General features: G+C 43.1%; 1 protein-coding gene across 1 annotated transcript; it reads left to right on the top strand.

Moving 5' to 3' along the window:
* The first annotated feature begins 104 nt into the window (after positions 1-104).
* LOC143416052 (stonustoxin subunit alpha-like) lies at positions 105-21,336 on the top strand. Its single transcript, XM_076881420.1, has 5 exons — positions 105-115; positions 406-579; positions 7,382-7,555; positions 20,414-20,460; positions 20,609-21,336. Exons 1-5 carry the CDS (start codon positions 105-107, stop codon positions 21,160-21,162), a joined length of 960 nt encoding a protein of 319 aa, XP_076737535.1. The 3' UTR covers positions 21,163-21,336.
* The last annotated feature ends 779 nt before the right edge of the window (positions 21,337-22,115 follow it).

The raw sequence follows: 22,115 nt of genomic DNA, 5'->3' as shown, positions 1-22,115 counted from the left end.
GCAGGACTGAGAAGTCCACACTGTAAACTGAATACTCTGAGGTGAGATCAAGTTACCTTGTGCTTTTCATCAATTGACAGAATTAACCAATAAGAATCCACTAAATGGGAAAAAAGTCAGTTAAACTTCTGTAATAGTTTTATGATAATTTAATGAGCAGAGTTATTGATCAATATGTCAGCTACTTTGGTGCTAATGCACTGCCCGGCACATGGAGCCCAATTGGCATTTGCAATAGAATACCAGAATTGATTGACCATTGTCAGTTAACAAATGTCAGCGTCATCCATTTGTTGACTCTCAGTAAAAAAAACAGAATTAATTGCTAAATCTAATAACTCTTTAGTGCACCCTCATTGCAACTTAACAACAGTGTTTGTTTAATGTTTATCTGTCACTTTTCAGACTGAGTCACTGTAAGCTCTTGGAGAGAGGCTATGAAGCTCTGTCCTCAGCTCTCAGCTCCCAGTCCTCTAGTCTGAGACAGCTGGACCTGAGTAACTCTGACCTGCAGGATTCAGGAGTGAAGCTTCTGTCTGCTGGAGTGAAGAGTCCACACTGTAAAATGGAAACTCTCAGGTCAGAATTAAAAATTTTCCATTGATGATCACGTTAAACCTGATTTCTATTACTGCATAAACAGGAAATTGATTTTTTTAAAAAGTCTTAATGTAGAAATTAATGTCTGGGGTTTTTAGTGATATTTGTTCACTTTCTGTCTTTCATTTGCAATGAAATGTCCCATCTGCTCCTGAGTCCAATATCTTTATTTTAGCAGTGCTTCATCCACCAAACCTTCGAGTTCGATTCCTGTATTCTGAAGGTTTTTACAGAGCTGTTTGTTCAGATATCAGAATTTGATTTTCAGAAACATTTAGTAATAAAAATATGATCAATTGATTATTTCTGACTGAAAAGATGAAATATATATTTGGTCATAGTGATATGACTCATTGCCTCACTTAAACATAAAATGTAAACAAAAATTCAAAAAAATAGATTAATACAAAACAGAATTTGACTGTTGAGCTTAAAGTGAGCTTGAATGTTATTCACTTCCTGTTTTATTTTGGTAGTTATCATCTATGGTTTTTACTTTTAATTCCTCCCCCAACATTATCTACATTAGTCTCAGCTGTAGAAGGTTTTATTGACTGTTTGTTTTGTCACTTTTTTTTAACTAAAATTGTTGACTTATAAACTATTGCTTAAAATATATTTTCATTAAAATACCAAATAATTTATTACTTTATCATCTAATTAGATTATAATTCTGTAAATAAGAGTGATAGTGTGGCCTGTGTGGGTTGTCTTCAGGTTCTCTGCTTCCTCCCACAGTCCACAAACATGCATGCTGGGTTAACTGGAGATGTGTGATTGTGAGCATAAATGTTTGTCTCTCTCTGTCTAGCTCTGTTTCTACCTGGCTACATCACCGTGGTTACTGATGCTGAACCAATAACCTGGTCTGGATCAGGTTATGTTCAGAGTTTTTGTTTAAAATCAGCTGAAGCGCCTCATTTTCACTGATTCTTTCATTTAGAGAAAGCTTTAAGTGAGATATAGATTCAGTCATATGTTACTAATATTACTTTTAACCTGAGTAGCGAAAGTCCACGGTGATCTGAAAATGATGTGCCGGGAGTTGTGCCGTTCTCTGCGGCTTCAGTGACCCTCGAGCTCTTGACTAGCTATCGAGTTGGTGGGTAACAGACGTCTCCGAAAACGTCGAAGCACTTTTGCAAATATGCGATATCTTCATAAACCGAGCAGATATTTGAAGTTTACACACCCACATTCTCGCCTGAAAATATGTTAAAAGTTTATTTTGTGACCCAGGAAGATTAATAAGAGTAATTTTAAAACTTAGTAGCGGTCGCCATTACTGGAAGCTGGAGTTTGGCTGGGCCGCACTATGAATTCTGGGATATGGTGGGCCACGAAGGACACACCCGACCCATCCTTCAAATTCGGGGAAAAGGAGGACGCATTTGTCGGCTGCATTCGGAGGAATTTGGACAGCCTTCGGTGCGTCGCTGTGACGTAATCGGTCTACAAATGTGTCCTCAGGAGGACGCAGCCCATGAATTTGTACACACCGAGCCTGCGTGCTGGTAGCACCTTAGCCACAGCTCGGGTGTGGAGGAGAAGCTGAAAAAGAAGGTTTTCTAGTTTGTAAGGAGGAAAAAACTGAGAGGACTAAGTGAAAGAGAGGCTGGAGAGTAACACAGAGCAGCAATGAATGCTGCTCACACAGTTTAGACAGTTTAGCATCAAATGTTCGAGTGAGTTAGCTCCCAGCTAACTAGCATAGCAGCTAACTAGCAGAGCAGCTAACTAGCAAACCAGCTAACTGCACCCACAAGCTGCGACTGCATCTTTCTAACAAGAACGTCAGACACTCAGACTGGTTTTCTTTGTGGATGATGATGTGTTCTCACACTGATCCTTCATGATGATGCTGCCATCCACCCACTGCTGCTAGTGTTGCCAACTCCTCATTAAGGAAAATTGCTATTAGCTGTCCTAAAAGTCGCTGGAAGTCGCTAAATGATGTCATCGCCTAATTTGGATAAATGGTCATGTAACTGTAATTGTAACGTACGTTGTAGGAGAGAAAAATAACATCGTGGAAGAGACACAACGTGAGTAAAAAAATGTCCTTGAATGCATTTAAATAAATAAATCATAGTTCTGTCTGTAACTATTACAACACTCTCACCACATTTGTTAACAATTCTCTCAACAAATGTGTTTTTCCTCGTTCTTTGTTATCCAGCTGAGACTTTGGGTATAAATGTGTCATAAACAGGATAAAGCAGTGCAGGTTCAGTGTAATCAAACCTCAGACTGAGTTCAAAATCATCACCTGTCCCTGATACCACATCAGCACCAAAACCATGATGTGTTTACTCACATTTAAAAAGGTGGAGGGCAGTGTGAATGGACTGTTGTCATTGGTCTGAATGTGCCTCTATAAACATGTGCTCTTCATTATTGATGTTTTCCTAATGAACAGAAATTGAGACTTTACAAAATCCTTCTGACTGTTGTTGGAGCAGGTTGGGTCCTGGGTTTGAGTCCCCCACTGTACCACAGTGGCTTCTAGCTTTGTTTCACAGTGTATAGAACAACAAATAAAACCAAATCACAAAAAAAACCACATCAAACTTTGAGGGTTGAACCAAGGATGAGGAAGCAGACTTGGCCCCAAACATCTGGATATATGGATGGTTACCAGAGCAACCACAGCAGTGTGCTCTCAGTATATTTAGTTGTATAAAGGTGTTTGTGGTGTGTTGCAGCTGAAGCAGCCTCATGTATGTTGACACAGGGAGAAAATAGTGTGAGGACACTGTTCACAGCAGTCACAGCTCGCTGCCTTCAACAGTCTCTTCCTTCCTTGTTTGGATGTCACTGATATCATCTTCTGCTCTCACACTGACCACCTGTTGGAGCTAACATGCTAACATGGAAGCAGCAGGTATGCCACCTGTGGCAGCTGAGGTCACGTGACCTGAGTGTTTGAACCACACGTTGGAGCAGCGTTTCCAAACATCTGCACTTCAGAAGCTCCAAAGTGTAGAAACGTCACTGTGGAGCGTCTCATCACTATCTAAGAGATTTTCTTGCCTCTGCAAAGCGAAGCTTGCAAACAGCATCAAAGTTTGTCAATCCCAACCAAATCAGAGCGCTCCTTATGTCAGGTCACATGACTCGTGTGTTTTCCTCTTTGCTTAGCACCCAATTAACTAAAGAAAGGCTAAAAGGACGTTCAGCCAATCAAATCCCTCCTAGCAACAGGAAGTCTAGAGAGGAAATGGAGCAGAGAAGGAGAATCACCAGTTTAAATGTCTGAGTTTTAAACTGGTGACCCTCTAAAGAGGCTTTTATTGACTCTTTCTGTTTTCTTTACAGCTTTTTTCACCATTTAAATTGTTTAATATCAGATTTAGAAATAACTTTTGGACAGTTTTTCTACATTTGCACTAAAATGTGACATAAGTAATGACTTTCTGAGTTTCGTTGGACTAATCTAACGACTCAGCCTGGCTATGTTGGACTGGGTGTGGAAGCAGCTCCCAGTTTAAGTTCAGGAGACAGACACCCTCTCTACTTTGAAGATCAGTTGCAAACTTTCCTTTTTGATAAAGCTTATAGTTCGAGCTGGATCAGGTGAACCATCCCTTAGTTATGCTGCTATAGGCTCAGGCTGTTGGTGGACTTCCCATGATGCTCTGCTTTCTTCTCCCCTCTTTTCACTCCTGATGCTTTTATATGTCACTAATGCATGTCTTGAGGTAATAGTCTTTGGCGCCAAAGAAAAACGATTACAGGTCACCAAAGAACTTCAATCTATACATCTAAAAACCACAAACCAGGCGAGAAATTTGGGTGTAGTGATGGATGCAGACCTAAACTTAGAAAAACACATTAAGACAATAACAAAGTCAGCTTACTATCACCTCAAGAATATATCAAGGATAAAAGATCTGATGTCTCAACAGGACCTGGAAAAACTAGTCCATGCATTCATCTTTAGTAGGCTTGATTACTGTAACAGCATCTTTACAGGTCTACCTAAAAAATCAGTCAGACAACTACAGCTCATTCAGAACTCTGCTGCTCGAGTCCTCACTAAGACCAAAAAAGTGGACCACATCAGTCCAGCTCTGAGGTCCTTACACTGGCTTCCTGTACGTCAGAGGATAGACTTTAAAGTTCTGATGCTGGCCTATAAAGCTCTGAATGGTTTAGGACCAAAATACATCAATGACCTCCTGACCCAGTATGAACCATCCAGATCCCTCAGGTCATCTGGATCCGGTCTTTTATCAGTTCCCAGAGTCAGAACCAGACACGGAGAAGCTGCATTCAGCTTTTATGCTCCTTATATCTGGAACAAACTCCCAGAAAGCCTCAGATCAGCTGAAACACTCAGTTTATTTAAATCCAGGTTGAAGACTCACCTGTTCTCAGCTGCATTTGAATAAAGCACCAAATCCACACTTTTAAGCTTAAATTTCAAAACTTACATTTAACTACTGATTTTATCTACTGCTCTGATTTTATCTGTTTTGATTTTATATACTGTTTTGTTTGTTTGTTTGTTTGTTTGTTAATTAGTTAGTTAGTTTATTTGCTTGTTTTAATCAATTTTAAATCATGCTTTTTATTTGTTCTTGTTTCTAATGTCTCTGTAAAGCACTTTGAATCACCTTGTTGTTGAATTGTGCTATACAAATAAACTTGCCTTGCCTTGCCTTGCCTTGCCTTTTGTCTTCTCTCTCCTTAGTTTGTGTTTTGTTCTTGTCTCTCTGAGCTCATCTCTTCTCTTTCCCCTCACCCTGCAACCAGTCATGGTAGATGCTCCTCCTGCAGCCTGTTTTCACTGGGAGGATCTTTGTGTCAAAGGGAGTTCTTCTTCCCACCATCACCAAGTGCTGCTCACAGTGGATTGTGTCGCGAAATCGATCAATGTAGAGCAGTGAGACAAACCACGGAGGCCCCAGAGAAGTGCAATCAAACGATGAGTTTATTAACACACAGGAGAAAACATCAGCCTATGTCTTCTGCCAAAAATACATGTTGTGGACACTTACAAAGCAGTGGGGTATACGCCCCCCCCCCCCCCCCCCCCCCCCCACCTTGGCGTCAATAAAAATAGTCAGAGTAAAATATGTTCCAGACATTAGTCACAGTTAATGGTACATCTTGTACATCTTTAGTGGCTATAAACAGACATAGAACTTCTCTTTTCTATAACACCTTCCATACAAGGTAATAAACTTCAAGCCCTCAGGGTCTCTGGGGCTAATTATTTACTCTGGTCATCTGTTGCCAAGTAGAGTAAAATATAGTGAGACACCAAATGAGTTAAGGCCTCAGGCCTGACACATTCCTAGATTATATGTGTTGTAAGCATGCATGCAATCATCCTGTTCTAGTTTCCCTCAGCATGTATCACCTGGACAGTCACGCCAGTGAAGCTTAAGACCCTTAATGAACCTGACATCAACTCGAAATAAGCACAAATATGCAATGTGTATGAAATACTTCTGACCGTACTTGTAATAAAAGTTAACATAATGGAAGGATCCTCAAATGAACATCTTCAATAGACAACTTTAATGCAATATCAATACTGTGAGAAATATTATTAGATGGAATAATGCTGTAAAGAATGTTATTAATGCAGTTATAATGATGCAGATTATATGGCAGCAATAAAAGAATTTCTGTATCTCCACAATTGTCTGATGGTTGGTGTAGTGGCGGCACTCCGTCTCTATTTCACTCTTCTGTACCACCTTTAGGAGTCAGTCCGGCAACATGCATTTGAAACGTGAGCAAGTCCAGGTACTTTTTTTTGCAAAAAAGATGTTTATTGAAACTTTTAATTTACATGGCAAGACTCGGTCAAAAAACTGTGTTGCTTCCAGCTTATCCGACTCCCCAACTACGTAATTACAGTGTGCCAGAAGCCCAAAATACTAAAAAGTGCATTAGAATGTCGCACTTCTATATTCTATACCTTTAACAAACAGTATTTTGAAATCAACTAGAAATTATATTCTTAACATCAAACATGTATATTTCTCCTCTAATTATTTTACCAGTACCAATAAAATTAACCTTTAATTGGCTCTTACAGTTGGGGCTTTCTCTCTAATATTGGAGGCTGTTACCTTACACATTTAAACAGCTTCAGATGACTGTTGTTGTCTGTTGGGAATTGTCACTTTTAAATAAAGTTACTATCACTCCCTCCAGTTAATACACGACACCACGGTTATTCATTCACAGATGGATTTATTCTTCCGTCACACTTCTCCTCAGAAACACCATAAAATCCACCGTCAAACTGTTATTACATAAAAGTACAGAATGACCAAACATAAATATTACAAATAAACATTTAAACCCAAGTTAACAAATACACGATAAACAAACAGTTAACATACCTTGCTGCTGCACATAACCGTGAGGGAATGAGTCTGCTTCAGGAACAAAAACTTAACAAAAATAATTCTCAATTTCTTCTTCTTCGCAGCTTTCTTTTACTTTAAACTGCTTATTTATTCCTTCTTCTGACTTAGTTAACTTATTAACTTTGCTTCTTTGCACATGCTTTTGACTTCCCTTTACGTCACTTAAAGGGGCCTGTGCGCAACACAGAATGAACCTTAGTTCCTACCCCAAAAGGAACAACAATAAATAAAGGAAATAAACATACATGAACACAATAAATTAAACAAACTGACATAATTTACATTTATGGCAGTTAAAAGTTACATTGAATGGATGTAAATGGATAGATGTTACTGTGACAAAGAGAAAACGTTGTTGACAGACTGATTGTTGTTTTGTGTTTCTGCAGTCTGTCAGGCTGTCTGATCACAGAGGAAGGCTGTACTTCTCTGGCCTCAGTTCTGAGCTCCAACCCCTCCCATCTGAGAGAGCTGGACCTGAGCTACAATCATCCAGGTGACTCAGGAATGGCGCTGCTGTCGGCTGGACTGAAGGATCCAGGCTGGAGACTGGACACTCTCAGGTATGGAGAGAAAATCTGATAGAGGAGGAAGAGCTGGAAACATTTCCTGTGTCCTTCACTCACTTCCTGTTTGTTTCCTGCAGATGACACATGAACAATCACACATGCAGGAATATTTTCAGGGACAGACACACTAGTCTAGCTGGATAGTATGTGGATATTTATGTAGGGGTCTCCAAGGAGTCTGTATGCAGGAACATTAATGATAGCTGATAAGTCATGTTGAGTTTCATTAAAAGTAGACCTATAGTTAGGTCCATAAATATTTGTGTAATAGAGTGAATTGTTGCCCCCCAGTGGTAAAATACAGAAGTGCCTGTTACAGGGCTAGTTCTTGGTTGACCAATATATAACAACAAAAAAGGGTAGTTTCTGCACGCTAAGAAAACAACAAGTTAGTGTGTGATGTCCTGCTGTTCAATAAAGGCACCTATCCATGTCCTTCTGTCCTGATCTTTTCAAAGAGCCTAATCCAGAATATCACAACTGGCGACGAGGATTCTAAAGATTTCCACAGTGTGACAGAGGCTGTAGAAGGGCTGTGTTCACATGTAAAGAAAAAGACAAACCAAGACGTTTTCTTCACGGCTGCAGCGGAACAGCTTTTGGTGAGCTACCATGGCGATGCATGTGGGTCGTGTTGAAGAGTATAATGAATCGAAGGAAGATTTTGAGTCATATTTGGAGCGGCTGGAGCAATGGATGTTGGCAAATGATGTTTCCGATGAGAAGAAAGTGTGCATGTTTCTCTCTGTGATCGGAGCAGATACATACAGGCTGCTAAAGAATCTTGTGTCTCCGAGGGTACCGAGTACCATGGGATATGCAGCGCTGACTGGAGCGTTAAGTGCGCATTATAAGCCGACTCCAGTGGTGATAGCTGAGCATTTTTGTTTTCAGAAACGTAACCAGAAAGAAGGGGAGGCAGTTTCTGACTATGTTGTCGCCCTGAGGCAGTTGTCAGCCACATGTGATTTTGGACAATATTTGGATGAGGCATTGGTATTGATGAGGTCCGCCCCGAGTTCCTGAATGCTCTGGACGTTGTAGGGCTGTCCTGGTTTACACGCCTCTGCAATGTTGCGTGGAGATCAGGGGCAGTACCTGTTGACTGGCAGACTGGGGTGGTGGTCCCCATCTTTAAAAAGGGGGACCGGAGGGTGTGTTCCAACTACAGGGGGATCACACTCCTCAGCCTCCCTGGGAAAGTCTATGCCAGGGTGCTGGAAAGGAGAGTTCGTCCGCTAGTCGAACCTCGGATACAGGAGGAACAATGCGGTTTTCGTCCTGGTCGCGGAACACTGGACCAGCTCTTTATCCTCTCGAGGATACTTGAGGGTGCATGGGAGTTTGCCCAACCAGTCTACATGTGTTTTGTGGACTTGGAGAAGGCATTCGACCGTGTCCCTCGGGGTGTCCTGTGGGAGGTGTTGCGGGAGTATGGGGTGTCTGGCCCATTGCTACGGGCCATTCGATCCCTATACAACCGTTGCAAGAGCTTGGTTCGCATTGCCGGCAATAAGTCGGACTCGTTCCCGGTGGGTGATGGGCTCCGCCAGGGCTGCCCTTTGTCCCCGGTTCTGTTCATAATTTTTATGGACAGGATTTCTAGGCGCAGCCAAGTGGCGGAGGGCTTTCGCTTTGGTGGCCTCAGAATCTCATCTCTGATTTTTGCAGATGATGTGGTTCTGTTGGCTTCATCGGGTGAGGGCCTCCAGCTCGCACTGGAACGGTTCGCAGCCGATTGTGAAGCAGCGGGAATGAGGATCAGCACCTCCAAATCTGAGGCCATGGTGCTCAGCCGGAAAAGGGTGGAGTGCCCACTCCGCGTCAGGGATGAGTTCCTGCCCCAAGTGCAGGAGTTCAAGTATCTTGGGGTCTTGTTCGCGAGTGATGGGAGAAGGGAGCCGGAGATCGACAGACGGATTGGGGCTGCAGCTGCAGTAATGCAGATGCTGCACCGGTCAGTCGTGGTGAAGAGGGAGCTGAGTGTAAAAGTGAAGCTCTCAATTTACCGGTCGATCTACGTCCCTACCCTCACCTATGGCCACGAGCTGTGGGTAGTGACCGAAAGAACGAGATCGCGGATACAAGCGGCAGAAATGAGCTTCCTCCGAAGGGTGGCTGGCCTCTCCCTTAGAGATAGCGTGAGAAGTTCGGCCATCAGGGAGGGGCTCAGAGTAGAGCAGCTGCTGCTCCACATCGAAAGGAGCCAGCTGAGGTGGTTCGGGCATCTGACAAGGATGCCCCCTGGGCGCCTCCTGGGCGAGGTGTTCCAGGCATGTCCCACCGGGAGGAGGCCCCGGGGCAGACCCAGGACACGCTGGAGAGATTATATCTCTCGGCTGGCCTGGGAACGCCTTGGTATTCCCCCGGATAAGCTGGAGGAGGTGGCTGGGGAGAGGGAGGTCTGGGCCTCTTTGCTTAGGCTGCTGCCTCCGCGACCCGGCCTCGGATAAAGCGGATGAAGATGGATGGATGGATGGATTTGGATGAGGCCCTGAGGGATCGTTTTGTTAGTGGGCTGCGTTCTGATGCTATGCAGTGCAAGCTACTATCGGAAAAAGATCTTACATTTCCACATGCATGTGAGATTGCCGTATCTATGGAACTCGCTTCGAAAAATACGATGGAGTTCTCAGGACGCCAGGACCCTCACCACGTAAATGCCTTGACAAATGCTCCAAATTTTTTCAACAAAGGATGGAAAGTACAGAACAGGCAAGAGGGCAATAACAAGTAAAAGAACTGGAAGGGACCTAAAAAACACACAGGAATGAAGCAACCATGTTATTGTTGTGGTGGAAAGAATTCAGCACGTGAGTGCAAATTTAAGAGTGAAAAGTGTCATGTTTGTGCAAAAATAGGACACATTGCACGTGCTTGCAGGAATAAAAAATTCAGTCAGCAAACTCAGTATTTGGAAACTGAGGATGAATGCTCAAGTAGGAATGATGAAGCTGAACTTTTTGGAGTATATTCAATGTACTCCATCACCTCCAGTGAGAAGGATTACACAGTGGATGTTGCGCTTGGGAGCAAGAACACCACCATGCTGCTGGATACAGGATCAGCAGTGTCGGTGGTATCAGACAAGTATTATCAGATGCATCTCACTCATTTCCCTATAAAACAAGCCAGTGGGCTTAAGCTCAAGTCCTACTCAGGCCAACACATTGCTGTGCGTGGATATATTATGTTACCAGTACAGTATGGGACTCAAAACATCACCCTACCACTGATTGTTGTTCAGGGAGACAGACCAGCTCTGATTGGACGAAACTGGTTAAAGAAACTACAGCTGAACTGGAAACAGATTTTCACAGTACACAAGGTACTGGTGCAGAAAGAAGCAAAGCCAGGAGTACTAGAAGTGATTCAGCGCCATCAGGCAGTGTTTTCGGATGACCAAGGCTGCATAAAGGGATTTAAAGCTAGAATCCACACTAAACCAAACACTGCACCAATTTTCTTTAAAGCTCGCCCAGTTCCTTATGCACTAAAAGAAGCTGTGGAAAAGGAGCTGGACATATTGGAAAAGGTGAAGGTTATTTCAAAGGTTGAGAAAAGTGAGTGGGCATCCCCTATTGTTACTGTGCCAAAAGCAGACAAAACAATTAGGATATAGAATAGAATAGAATACTTTTATTTGTCAATTTCTTCAAATGTACTTGCCATACAAAGGAATTGAAATTACGTTTCACACTGTCCCAAAAAAATGCGTAGGCATTGACAACAATAAGGTGCAGATGCACAACAAAAACAAAAACAGCCCTAACAATAAGATAATAAATAGTAATATAATAATATAAATAGTGCTAAAAGAATACTAAAAATATATATATAGCAGCAGGTGTGTGCAATTGCAATGCAAGTCAGGAATGTTTTCAGTTCTTGGTTCAGAGAGTGTTTCCTTGTTGGAGAGTGTGGGGGGGTAGAGTCCAATCTGTCTACTATACTTCTGCCAATCTGGTGATTCTGCTGGCTGGGAGCCGGGAGGGAAGAGAGTTCAGCAGTCTCACAGCCTGGTGGATGAAGCTGTTGGTGAGCCTGGTAGTGCGGGAGCGGAGACTTCTGTATCTCTTTCCAGAGGGCAGGAGGCTGAACAGACAGTGCGCGGGGTGGGTTGCATCGTTGACAATTGTGATGGCTTTGCGGGTGAGGCGAGTGGTGTAAATGTCTTGCAGGGAGGGGAGTGGTACACCAACTATCCTCTCAGCTGTTCTCACAATGCGTTGTAGAGCTTTTCTGTTATAGTCAGTGCAGCTACCGCCCCACACAGTGATGCAGCTGGAGAGGATACTTTCAATAGTTCCTCTGTAGAATGTAGTCAGGATGGGTGGTGGAGCACTTGCACGCTTGAGTTTGCGCAGGAAGTAGAGGCGCTGTTGTGTTTTCTTGGCCAGTGATGCTGTGTTGGTGGTCCAAGAGAGGTCCTCACTGATGTGCACCCCCAGGAACTTGGTGCTGCTCACCCTCTCCACCGCAGCGCCGTCGATGGTCAATGGGGGGTGACAGGTGTGGCCTCTCTGGAAGTTGACAATAATCTCCTTGGTCTTACTGACATTTAGCAGGAGGTTGTTGTCTCTGCACCACGTGGTCAGGAGCTCAACCTCTTTCCTGTAGTGGGTCTCATCGCCCTTGGTGATGAGCCCCACCAGCGTTGTGTCGTCCGCAAACTTCAAAAGGTGGTTGGAGCTGTAGGTTGGTGTGCAGTCATGTGTCAGCAGGGTGAAGAGCAGAGGACTGAGCACACAGCCTTGTGGAGCCCCCGTGCTCAGGGTGATGCTGTTTGAGACCTTGTTGCCTACATGCACCGCTTGAGGCCTCTGGCTGAGGAAATCCAGCAGCCAGTTGCAGAGGGAGGTGCTGAAGCCCAGTCTGTCCAGTTTACAGATGAGTTGTTGTGGTATTATGGTGTTGAATGCTGAGCTAAAGTCTATGAACAGCATTCTCACATATGAGTCTTTCTTGTCCAGATGAGTTAGGGCTGGGTGGAGGGCAGAGCAGATTGCATCCTCTGTGGATCGTTTCGCTCTGTATGCGAACTGGTGTGGGTCCAGGGTGGGAGGTAGGGTGGATTTGATGTGTGACATGACTAGTCGTTCAAAGCACTTCATAATAATGGGTGTCAGTGCCACGGGGCGGTAGTCATTGAAACAGGCTGGGGATGGTTTCTTTGGCACAGGTATGATGGTGGCAGTCTTGAAGCTTGATGGGACAGTGGCTTGCCTCAGGGAGGTGTTAAAGATGTCTGTGAAGACATTCTTCAGCTCCTCTGCGCAGTCTTTCAGCACACTACCAGGGATGTTATCTGGACCCGCTGCTTTCCGGGCGTTGATGGTGATGAGTGTCCTCTTCACGCTGGCAGCAGACAGGCACAGAGGCTGGTCGTGTGAAGGTGGTGGTGTTTTCTGTGGGCGTGTGTTGTTCTGTGCTTCAAATCGTGCAAAGAAGCTGTTCAGGTTGTTGAGCAGAGTGGTGTCGCTCTCACAGCTACGCGCTACAGGCTTGTAGTCTGTAATAGCCTGGATGCCTTGCCATAGGCTTCTTGCATCCTTGCTATCATTGAAGTGGGAGGTTATCTTGTGTGTGTAGTCCTGTTTCGCTTTCCTGATGCCACGGGACAGGTTGGCTCTCGCTGTTCTCAGGCCTATTTCATCCCCAGCTCTGAAGGCCTTGTCTCTGGCCTTCAGCAGCCTGTGGACATCTCCTGTTAGCCATGGCTTCCGGTTGGCTCGAGTTGTGATACTTTTCACCTGTGTTACATCATCAATGCATTTGGTGATGTATGAGCTCACCGTGTCTGTGTACTCCTCGATGTCTATGATGTTATTGTAGGTGGCTGCTTCCTTGAATATGTCCCAATCAGTTGACCCGAAGCAGTCTTGAAGAGCAGAGGTGGCCTCCTGTGGCCACACTCTTACCTCTTTCATAACAGGTTTGATGACCTTCACTCTCTGTCTGTATGCTGGCATTAGCATAACAGTGAGGTGATCAGATATGTGGTGACTACAACGTCAGTGTCAACCAGTGTGTTGAAGAGGAAAGATATCCACTTCCTAATACGGAAGATTTGTTTTCTACTTTAGCTGGAGGAACATCCTTCAGTAAACTTGACCTTCCTCATGCCTATCAGCAGCTACAGTTAGATGAAGAATCAGAGAAGTATCTGGTCATCAACACACACAATAAGGCAAGTCTCTATAAGGCAAGGCAAATTTATTTGTATAGCACAATTCAACAACAAGGTGATTCAAAGTGCTTTACAGAGACATTAGAAACAAAAACAGATAAAAAGCATGATTTAAAATTGATTAAAACAAGCAAACAAACAAACTAACTAAACACACACTGTAGTGTTCTGTTGCAGAGTGTAGCAACTCTGATCAAACACCAAGCTAAACCTCTGTCAATGAATACACGAGTCCGAGTAGAGTTGACTTTTTACTCAGAATCTTCATTTGACAAGCGGTGAAAACTGTAGTTGAAAAGAAATACAGAATAGAAAAAATGATCGTTTACATAAATATTGCATCACGAAATAACTCAAAATGTGACCTTACACCTTCGTGTTAGCTTTAGCAACCGTAATGATAATCAAAACTGCCTTTTTTAACATGTACAAATCAACCTCCATGAATCACAAATAAAATAAAATTTTTCACAAATACCACTATTTATGCCTTTTTAACACCTTCATCGTGAAATATATACACTTATGGTGTTGCCTGAACAATGTTCCCAAGTGGATGGCTGTGGATAAGCCTCAGAGCAAGACCACATGTCACTCTCCCTCTTAGAGAACCAGGAAGAGGAATTAAACAGGAAATGAGGCAATATAGGTAATCAACCAGGAAGTGAGGTTATTTGCAAGTTCACCTTCAAAATTAAAGCTTGTTAACATTTTAAACTCTTTTTACTGTTCTTTTTAACTTAAATACATACAAAAGAATTATTTTAAAGCAAACATTAAAGATAAATGACATAAATGCCTTTGAGGCATCACACACACATTCACATTCACACCTGTTCGCGCGATCTGAACACTTATCGTAAGGGGAGCTACCAGTCCTTCTGTGGACGAGCTACTTTCTATTTTAAATTCCCTGAATTTAAAATACTCTCTAGACCCAGTCTAGACCCAGCTGGGGAGCTACCCAGAGCTCTAAACCCACACCTGTTCGCGCGATCTGAACCCTTATCGTAAGGGGAGCTACCAGTCCTTCTGTGGACGAGCTACTTTCTATTTTAAATTCCCTGAATTTAAAATACTCTCTAGATTTAAAATACTCCCTATAAGTACAATCGCCTCAGCTATGGTGTTTCCAGTGCTCTGGCTCTTTTCCAGTCTGTGATGGATCAAATCCTTCAGGGGATGGAGCATGTGACCTGCTTTTTGGATGACATCCTCATCACTGCTTCATCTGAAAGGGATCATTTGAAGAGGTTGGAGGAAGTACTCACACGTCTGGAGAAGCATGGTGTCAGAGTGAAGCTTTCCAAGTGCCACTTTCTTCAGAGCAGTGTGGAGTACCTGGGGCATCGTATTGACAGGGATGGTCTGCATCCTTTAGAGGAAAAGGTAGCAGCCATGGCAAATGCACCAGAACCAACAAACGTCACTGAACTGAAGTCCTTTCTTGGTCTTCTAAATTACTACAGTCGATTTTTGGAAAATCCATCCACCATTCTTCAGCCTTTGCATAACCTGTTGAGAAAAGCTGCTAAATGGATTTGGACCATGGAATGTGCAAAAGCATTCAGGGATGCAAAAAGTCTACTGCTGCAGAACAAAGTGTTGGTGCACTACAGCACAAATCTGCCATTGAAGTTAGCCTGCGATGCATCACCTTATGGACTGGGCACAGTCATCTCTCATGTCATGGAAAATGGAGAGGAAAGGCCTGTGGCTTTCGCATCAAGAACATTAACTGAAGCTGAGCGAAAGTATGCCCAGATAGAAAAAGAGGCCCTTGCCATAATTTTTGGAGTAAAGAAATTCCATAAATATCTGTATGGAAGGAAATTCACCCTCATAACAGATCATAAGCCACTGCTGGCTATACTAGGGCCAAAGTCAGCTGTCCCAACACTCGCTGCACTAAGAATGCAACGCTGGGCTCTTATTCTAATGGCATACAACTATGACATTGAATATAGAAGATCAGCTGAACATGCTAATGCAGATGCATTGTCACGTCTACCTCGGAATACGCCAGACAACATTGCAGAGGAGGGAAGTATCTTCTATTTCTCACATGTGGAAGAGCTACCAATAGTAGCTAAAGACATTGAGAGAGCAACCATGAAGGATCCAATCCTCAGCAAGGTCTGGAGCTACACCATGAATGGGTGGCCGAGTTATATGCAAGACGAATCACTTAAGCCTTACTTTACACGCAGACACGAGGTGTCAGCAGAACAAGGATGTGTTCTTTGGGGACAATGGGTCATCATTCCACCAGTTTACCAACAGAAAGTGCTGGAAGACCTGCATCATGAACATCCAGGTATCTGTCGCATGAAAGCACTCGCTCGCAGTTACCTGTGGTGGCCAGGCTGTGGTGGTGATATACAAGAACTGGTTCAAAGCTGCTCAGTCTGTCAGGCTGTACAGAAGTCGCCACCCGTTGCACCACTCCATCCGTGGAAGTGGCCTGAGAGAGTTTGGCAACGGATTCACATTGATTTCGCTGAAAAAGGCAAGCAGTACTTTTTAGTTGTCATTGACAGTCATTCAAAATGGTTGGAAGTGTTCCCTATGCCATCCATTACCTCACACAACACCATTGAGGTCTTGAGAGGGTTATTTGCTTCATATGGACTTCCAGAAGAGCTTGTTTCAGACAATGGACCTCAACTTGAGTCAAAGGAATTCAATCAGTTTTTGGAGTTAAATGGAATCAGACACACAGCTGTTCCTGCCTATCATCCTGCATCAAACGGGGCAGCAGAGAGGTCAGTACAAATCCTGAAACGATCCCTGATGAAGAATGTGCTGGAAGCAGATGGTAAGGCCAGATTGCCACTCAGTCATCGTTTGGCAAACTTCCTTATCATGTATCGCAGTACACCGCACACTGTGACGGGTCGCACACCAGCAGAGTTGTTCCTGAAACGTCAGATCCGGACTCGCTTCAGCCTGCTGAAACCTGAACTAAGCAGACACATTGAACAGAAACAGTCTGAGCAGAAGCGACACCATGATTACAAAACCCAACCTGTTCGTGTTTTTTTGGAGGGAGACGCTGTGCGTATCCGAAACTTCAGGGGGGGGAAGAAAATGGACTCAGGGAACAGTTCTGAAGAAAATGGGAAGTAGGGCTGGGCGATATATCAAAAATTTATCGTTACCGAAATTTATGACTCTCATCGACGTCATTTTGCCCATGTCGGTAAATTCGGTATTTAAAAAAAAAAAAGGAAAGGCATGTGCAGGTTGGCGATGTTCATGTCCCTTTAAGACGCTGTGTTACGTTACAGACTTGACGGGGTGGAGTCACATGACTCTACTACCTGTAACAAGACGAGACACGGGTGAACAAATGGAGGACGATTTAAATGTTGAAGCAGCAGCGACGGAGGTAGAGCTGGTGGAGGAGGAAGAGGAGACACTTGTTAACAAAAAAAATGCATCATCAATCGTTTGGCAACATTTTGGATTCAACAAGGATGATATTGATCAAAAAATTGTTAAATGTAAACTCTGCAAAAAGACTGTTGCGTCAAGTCAAGGTAACACAACCAACCTCTTAATAAATAATATTTATTATTAAACTATTTTGTTTACAAGGGATATACATTTTTTAGAGAGCATGGTTACATATTGTATCCTACACTTTTTATTTTGTTCAGTTAATAAATCTTAACCACGAAAAGTACTTACTACTATTGTCTTCATTTATTTTCAGTGACATTTTACAGTCCTTTAAAGTGGTAATAATATAATTGCAATGAATAGGTCTAGGGGGAATAATATTATCAAAATAACTGGAGGAACTATGCTGCCTGCCACAGCCCCATCAAATGAAAAAAAAAAAAAAAACGTTTGTTTTTTTGGCACTTGGGGTGGTTATCGTCCATTTATCGTTATCGAGGTTAACTGCTCAATTTATCCTGATATTGATTTTAGGCCATATCGCCCAGCCCTAATGGGAAGTGTTACTTACCTGATACAAGAGGGAAAGAGAACACGCACAATACATGTGGACCACCTGTTACCATGGAGACAGACTGTGGAGAAACCCCCAGTTATATTTTCACCGGTTTCGGAGGGACGGCCAGAAGTGATTATGGACGGTGTTGTTCCAGAGTTACCACCAAGTCCACCTGGAATTTTAACATCACACCCCTTACCTCCTGAACCACCTAAACAGACAACCGATGAACCACCAGTATCCACCCCAGAAACCACCCAAAGCCCATCTGTGGAACGCAGATACCCAGAGAGACGCAGAGTTCCCCCAAAGAGACTGAATCTTTGAAAATGTAGAGTTATGTTTTAGCTATTTACTGCCAGTTATTTTAGAAGTGAACAGTTTAATAATAAAAGTAATGGCTACATTTGTTCATTGTTCGTAAGGGTCACAGAATATTTCTTTTGGTGGGGGCAGTGAAATACATTCTTTAAAGGGTTGCTTATTTCAATTACAAATCTAAAAGGGGAGGAATGTAATAGAGTGAATTGTTGCCCCCCAGTGGTAAAATACAGAAGTGCCTGTTACAGGGCTAGTTCTTGGTTGACCAATATATAACAACAAAAAAGGGTAGTTTCTGCACGCTAAGAAAACAACAAGTTAGTGTGTGATGTCCTGCTGTTCAATAAAGGCACCTATCCATGTCCTTCTGTCCTGATCTTTTCAAAGAGCCTAATCCAGAATATCACAATTTGGAAAGAGACAACATTTTGTAACTTTAGATACACTTTATTAGGTCACAGGTGTACCTGAGATAGTGGCCACTGTGTACCTAATAAAGTGTCAGCCATGTGTATGTTTCCCATGCTGTATGTCCACAGTGACAGAAGGATGAAACAAGGCTGTGAATCGTTTCAGTCTGTGTGTGTGACAAAGAGGCAGACAGGAGCAGCTAACATTTGGAAATGGAAGCTTAAATAATGACAAACTCTACATTCACGGCTGAATTCACAATAAATTTGTTCTCAAGTGCACATTTAGCAGCTAATGCTAGTACTGTTTTCCCTTGCTTTCTACAACTTGAGCAGCTATTGCTAAGTAGGCCACTTTGCTCTGCTAAGGATTAGTGTGACCATGATGGAAACTCTGATAAGCTAATGCTGCTAAGCTAATGCTGTTTATGGGCCCTGTTAGAATCAATATTTCATTCTTGGATAATGCTAACTCACATTAAATTAGCATTAGCTATTTACAACAGCGTACTTATAATTAGCCGCTCACATTGGTCATGTCCAAATTCATGCGCTGCATCCTCCTGAGGACCCGGCCTTCGCGGTCTACGTGGGCCAGGTCCTCAGAAGGTCGGGTAGGCCGGAAGTAAATGGCTGGGGAAATTGGATGGTCTAGCCTTCTGATTAGCGTCACCGCTGTCTCGGTGGAGTTTAATAAATTCGGCCGTCTGCTCCTTGCTATCTAAAATATAACAGAACACTGGCGTAAATTCTCAACCGTCTCATTATTGTTTAATTAGTTTTCTGTTTGACGTTTAGTCAGCTGTGTAAAAACCAAGGAGGAACTCACCCGGGGGATTAATAAAGTTTTATTTTATCTAATCGACTAACTTTAATCTCAGCCACACTCACGAACAAACAAAACACTGAAAAAAGCCCAACAATAACATTTTTATATATTACGTTTAACCCGAGTAGCAAAAGTCCGCGGTGATCTGAAAATGATGTGCCGGGAGTTGTGCCTGTCTCAGGGGTTTCAGTGACCCTCGATCTCTCGGCTAGCTATCGAGCTGGTGGGTAACAGACGTCTCCGAAAACGTCGAAGCACTTTTGCAAATATGCGATATCTTGATAAACCGAGCAGATATTTGATGTTTACACAGCTACTTTCTCGCCTGAAAATATGTTAAAACTTTATTTTGTGACCCAGAAGGGTTAGTATGAGTAATTTTAAAACTTAGTAGCTGCAGCCATTGTTGGAAACTGGAGTTTGGCTGGGCGTCATATGTTAATGAACTTATGCATATTCATTTAACCTCAATAAAGAGCAGTGTTACGAGGGAGCAGACGAGAGCGACTGAGGTCAAGTGAAGGAACGGCGCTGTCACAGTTCTCTCCCTCATCAATTGTCTGGTTCCAGCGGTGGGTCTGTGCTAGACGACCCATCACCAGCTTTTTCCAGCTTTTTCCACTGGTTACCAGTACGTGGTAGAATCCACTTCCAGATCTGGTTGTTTGTCTTTAAATCTGTGAATGGATTGGCTCCATCTTATCTCTCTTTAACAAAAGAATCCAAGTGGAGCCCTCAGGTCTGCAGATAAGCAGCTTCTGACCAGAACTAGACTTAAAAACAGAGGTGAGCTTTATCGATGGCTGCAGCCAAACTCTGGAACAGTCGCCCTTCACATCAGGTCGTCACCAACACTGGACATTTTTAAAAGCCGGTTGGAAACACATTTGTACTCTGTAGCTTTCAATCCTGACCAGTCTTTATAGTCATTACTGTGGATGTTTCCTATTTTCTCTCTACTCTGTGCAGCACTTTGGCTCAAGCTGTTTTTAAATGTGCTGATAAATAAATGTAGATTTCTTTGAATAAAACAGTGGAGCCGAGCTTTGAGCTCAGTGTGTAACAGTGTGTGTGAGAGCCATGTAATGTCCATGTGTGCATGCTGACTGTGCTGCTCTGACCCCCCTCCTCCTTTCAGGGTGGAGCCTGCTGGAGTCCGATGGTTGAGACCAGGTCTGAGGAAGTGTAAGTGTGTTTTTAATGGGATTCATGAAAACAAAGCAGCACACATTCAACCATCTTCATCATGTCAGGAGTCATCATCAAAGTGTCAATCAATGAACAGATGATGGATCAATAACTGCAGCTGGATTGTGTTTGTTCTCTCCATCAGATTCCTGTCAACTCACAATCGACACAAACACAGTGAACACAAAGCTCCAACTGTCTGACAACAACAGGAAGGTGACACATGTGGAGGAGGTTCAGTCATATCCTAATCATCCAGACAGATTTGATGTTTTTTATCAGCTGCTGTGTAGAAATGGTCTGACTGGTCGCTGTTACTGGGAGGTCGAGTGGAGACGAGACGTTTATATATCAGTGAGTTACAGAAGCATCAGAAGGAAAGGAGACAGTGATGACTGTGTGTTTGGATTCAATGATCAGTCCTGGAGTCTGAGCTGCTCTGATGATGGTCCTCGTTATGTCAGGCACAATAAAATAAAAACATCCATCTCCTCCTCCTCCTCCTCCTCCTCCTCCTCCTCCTCCTCTGTCTCTAACAGAGCAGCAGTGTATGTGGACTGTCCTGCTAGCACTCTGTCCTTCTACAGAGTCTCCTCTGACACTCTGATCCACCTCCACACCTTCAACACCACATTCACTCAAACTCTTTATCCTGGGTTTAGTGTCTGGTCTCCTGGTTCCTCAGTGTCCCTGTGCTGAGTGGAGTGTAAAGAGTGTCTCCTGTTACAGAAACACTCTGACTGTTGAACAGATAGTTCAGTCTGTACATGTCTGTCTCTTTCACTCACAAACACGTTTTCAGATTCATGGATTCAATCAGTTGATGTTTGAAACTCTTCTAAATGATTCCTTGTAAACTTCTTCCTCTTCAGTCACAAAGTCAAAGTCAAAGTCAACTTTATTGTCAATTCTGCCACATGTACAGGACATACAGAGAATAGAAACTTCGTTACTCTCAATCCCTAGATAAATAGAAAATGAACATTTAAATATAAGAGTGATTAAAAATGCAAGTAAAATATTTTAAAGTAAAAAAAATTAAATTAAATAAAATTAAATAATATAATACAATTTTACATATAACAAGAAATCTATACAATATACAATATAAGGATAAATGACATTGAGTGCAAACCAGGCAGAGTAGTGCAAATAGGCAAATAGTGCAAATGGAGATTTAGTAATGTACGGTAAGAGATAGTGTAACAACAAAGTCTTATGAGGTAGTGGCAGTCCAATGCTCCACAAAGTGACTGGTAACTGGTGCAGGCCAGTGAGTGAGTCAGAGAGTGTGTGTGTGTGAGTGTGTGTGACAGAGTTCAGTGAGACCGTGGAGGAGAGAGGGGAGAGGGGGCAGAATCGGGAGGGAGTTTAGCTTCCTGACAGCCTGATGGATGAAGCTGTCCTTCAGCCTGCTGGTCCTGGCCTGGAGACTCCGCAGTCTCCTCCCCGACGGCAGCAGCTTGAAGAAGCTTTGCATTGGGTGTGTGGGATCAAACAGGAAGTGATGTCACATGTGTTCCTGTCCACACAGCAGAATGAGTCTATTGCTGACAGTGATGTACAAACAGAGTGAGCATTTCTGAGGCCCAAAATAAACTGAGTAGTTCACTGAATGAACAATGGACTGTGAGCTCAGTTCCTTCATCATT

Source organism: Maylandia zebra, unplaced genomic scaffold (genome assembly GCF_041146795.1).
Source record: "Maylandia zebra isolate NMK-2024a unplaced genomic scaffold, Mzebra_GT3a scaffold11, whole genome shotgun sequence".
In the NCBI taxonomy this organism is placed as follows: domain Eukaryota; kingdom Metazoa; phylum Chordata; class Actinopteri; order Cichliformes; family Cichlidae; genus Maylandia; species Maylandia zebra.
Note: the sequence above shows the minus strand (reverse complement) of the source record. Positions and strands in the feature narration are given on the sequence as shown.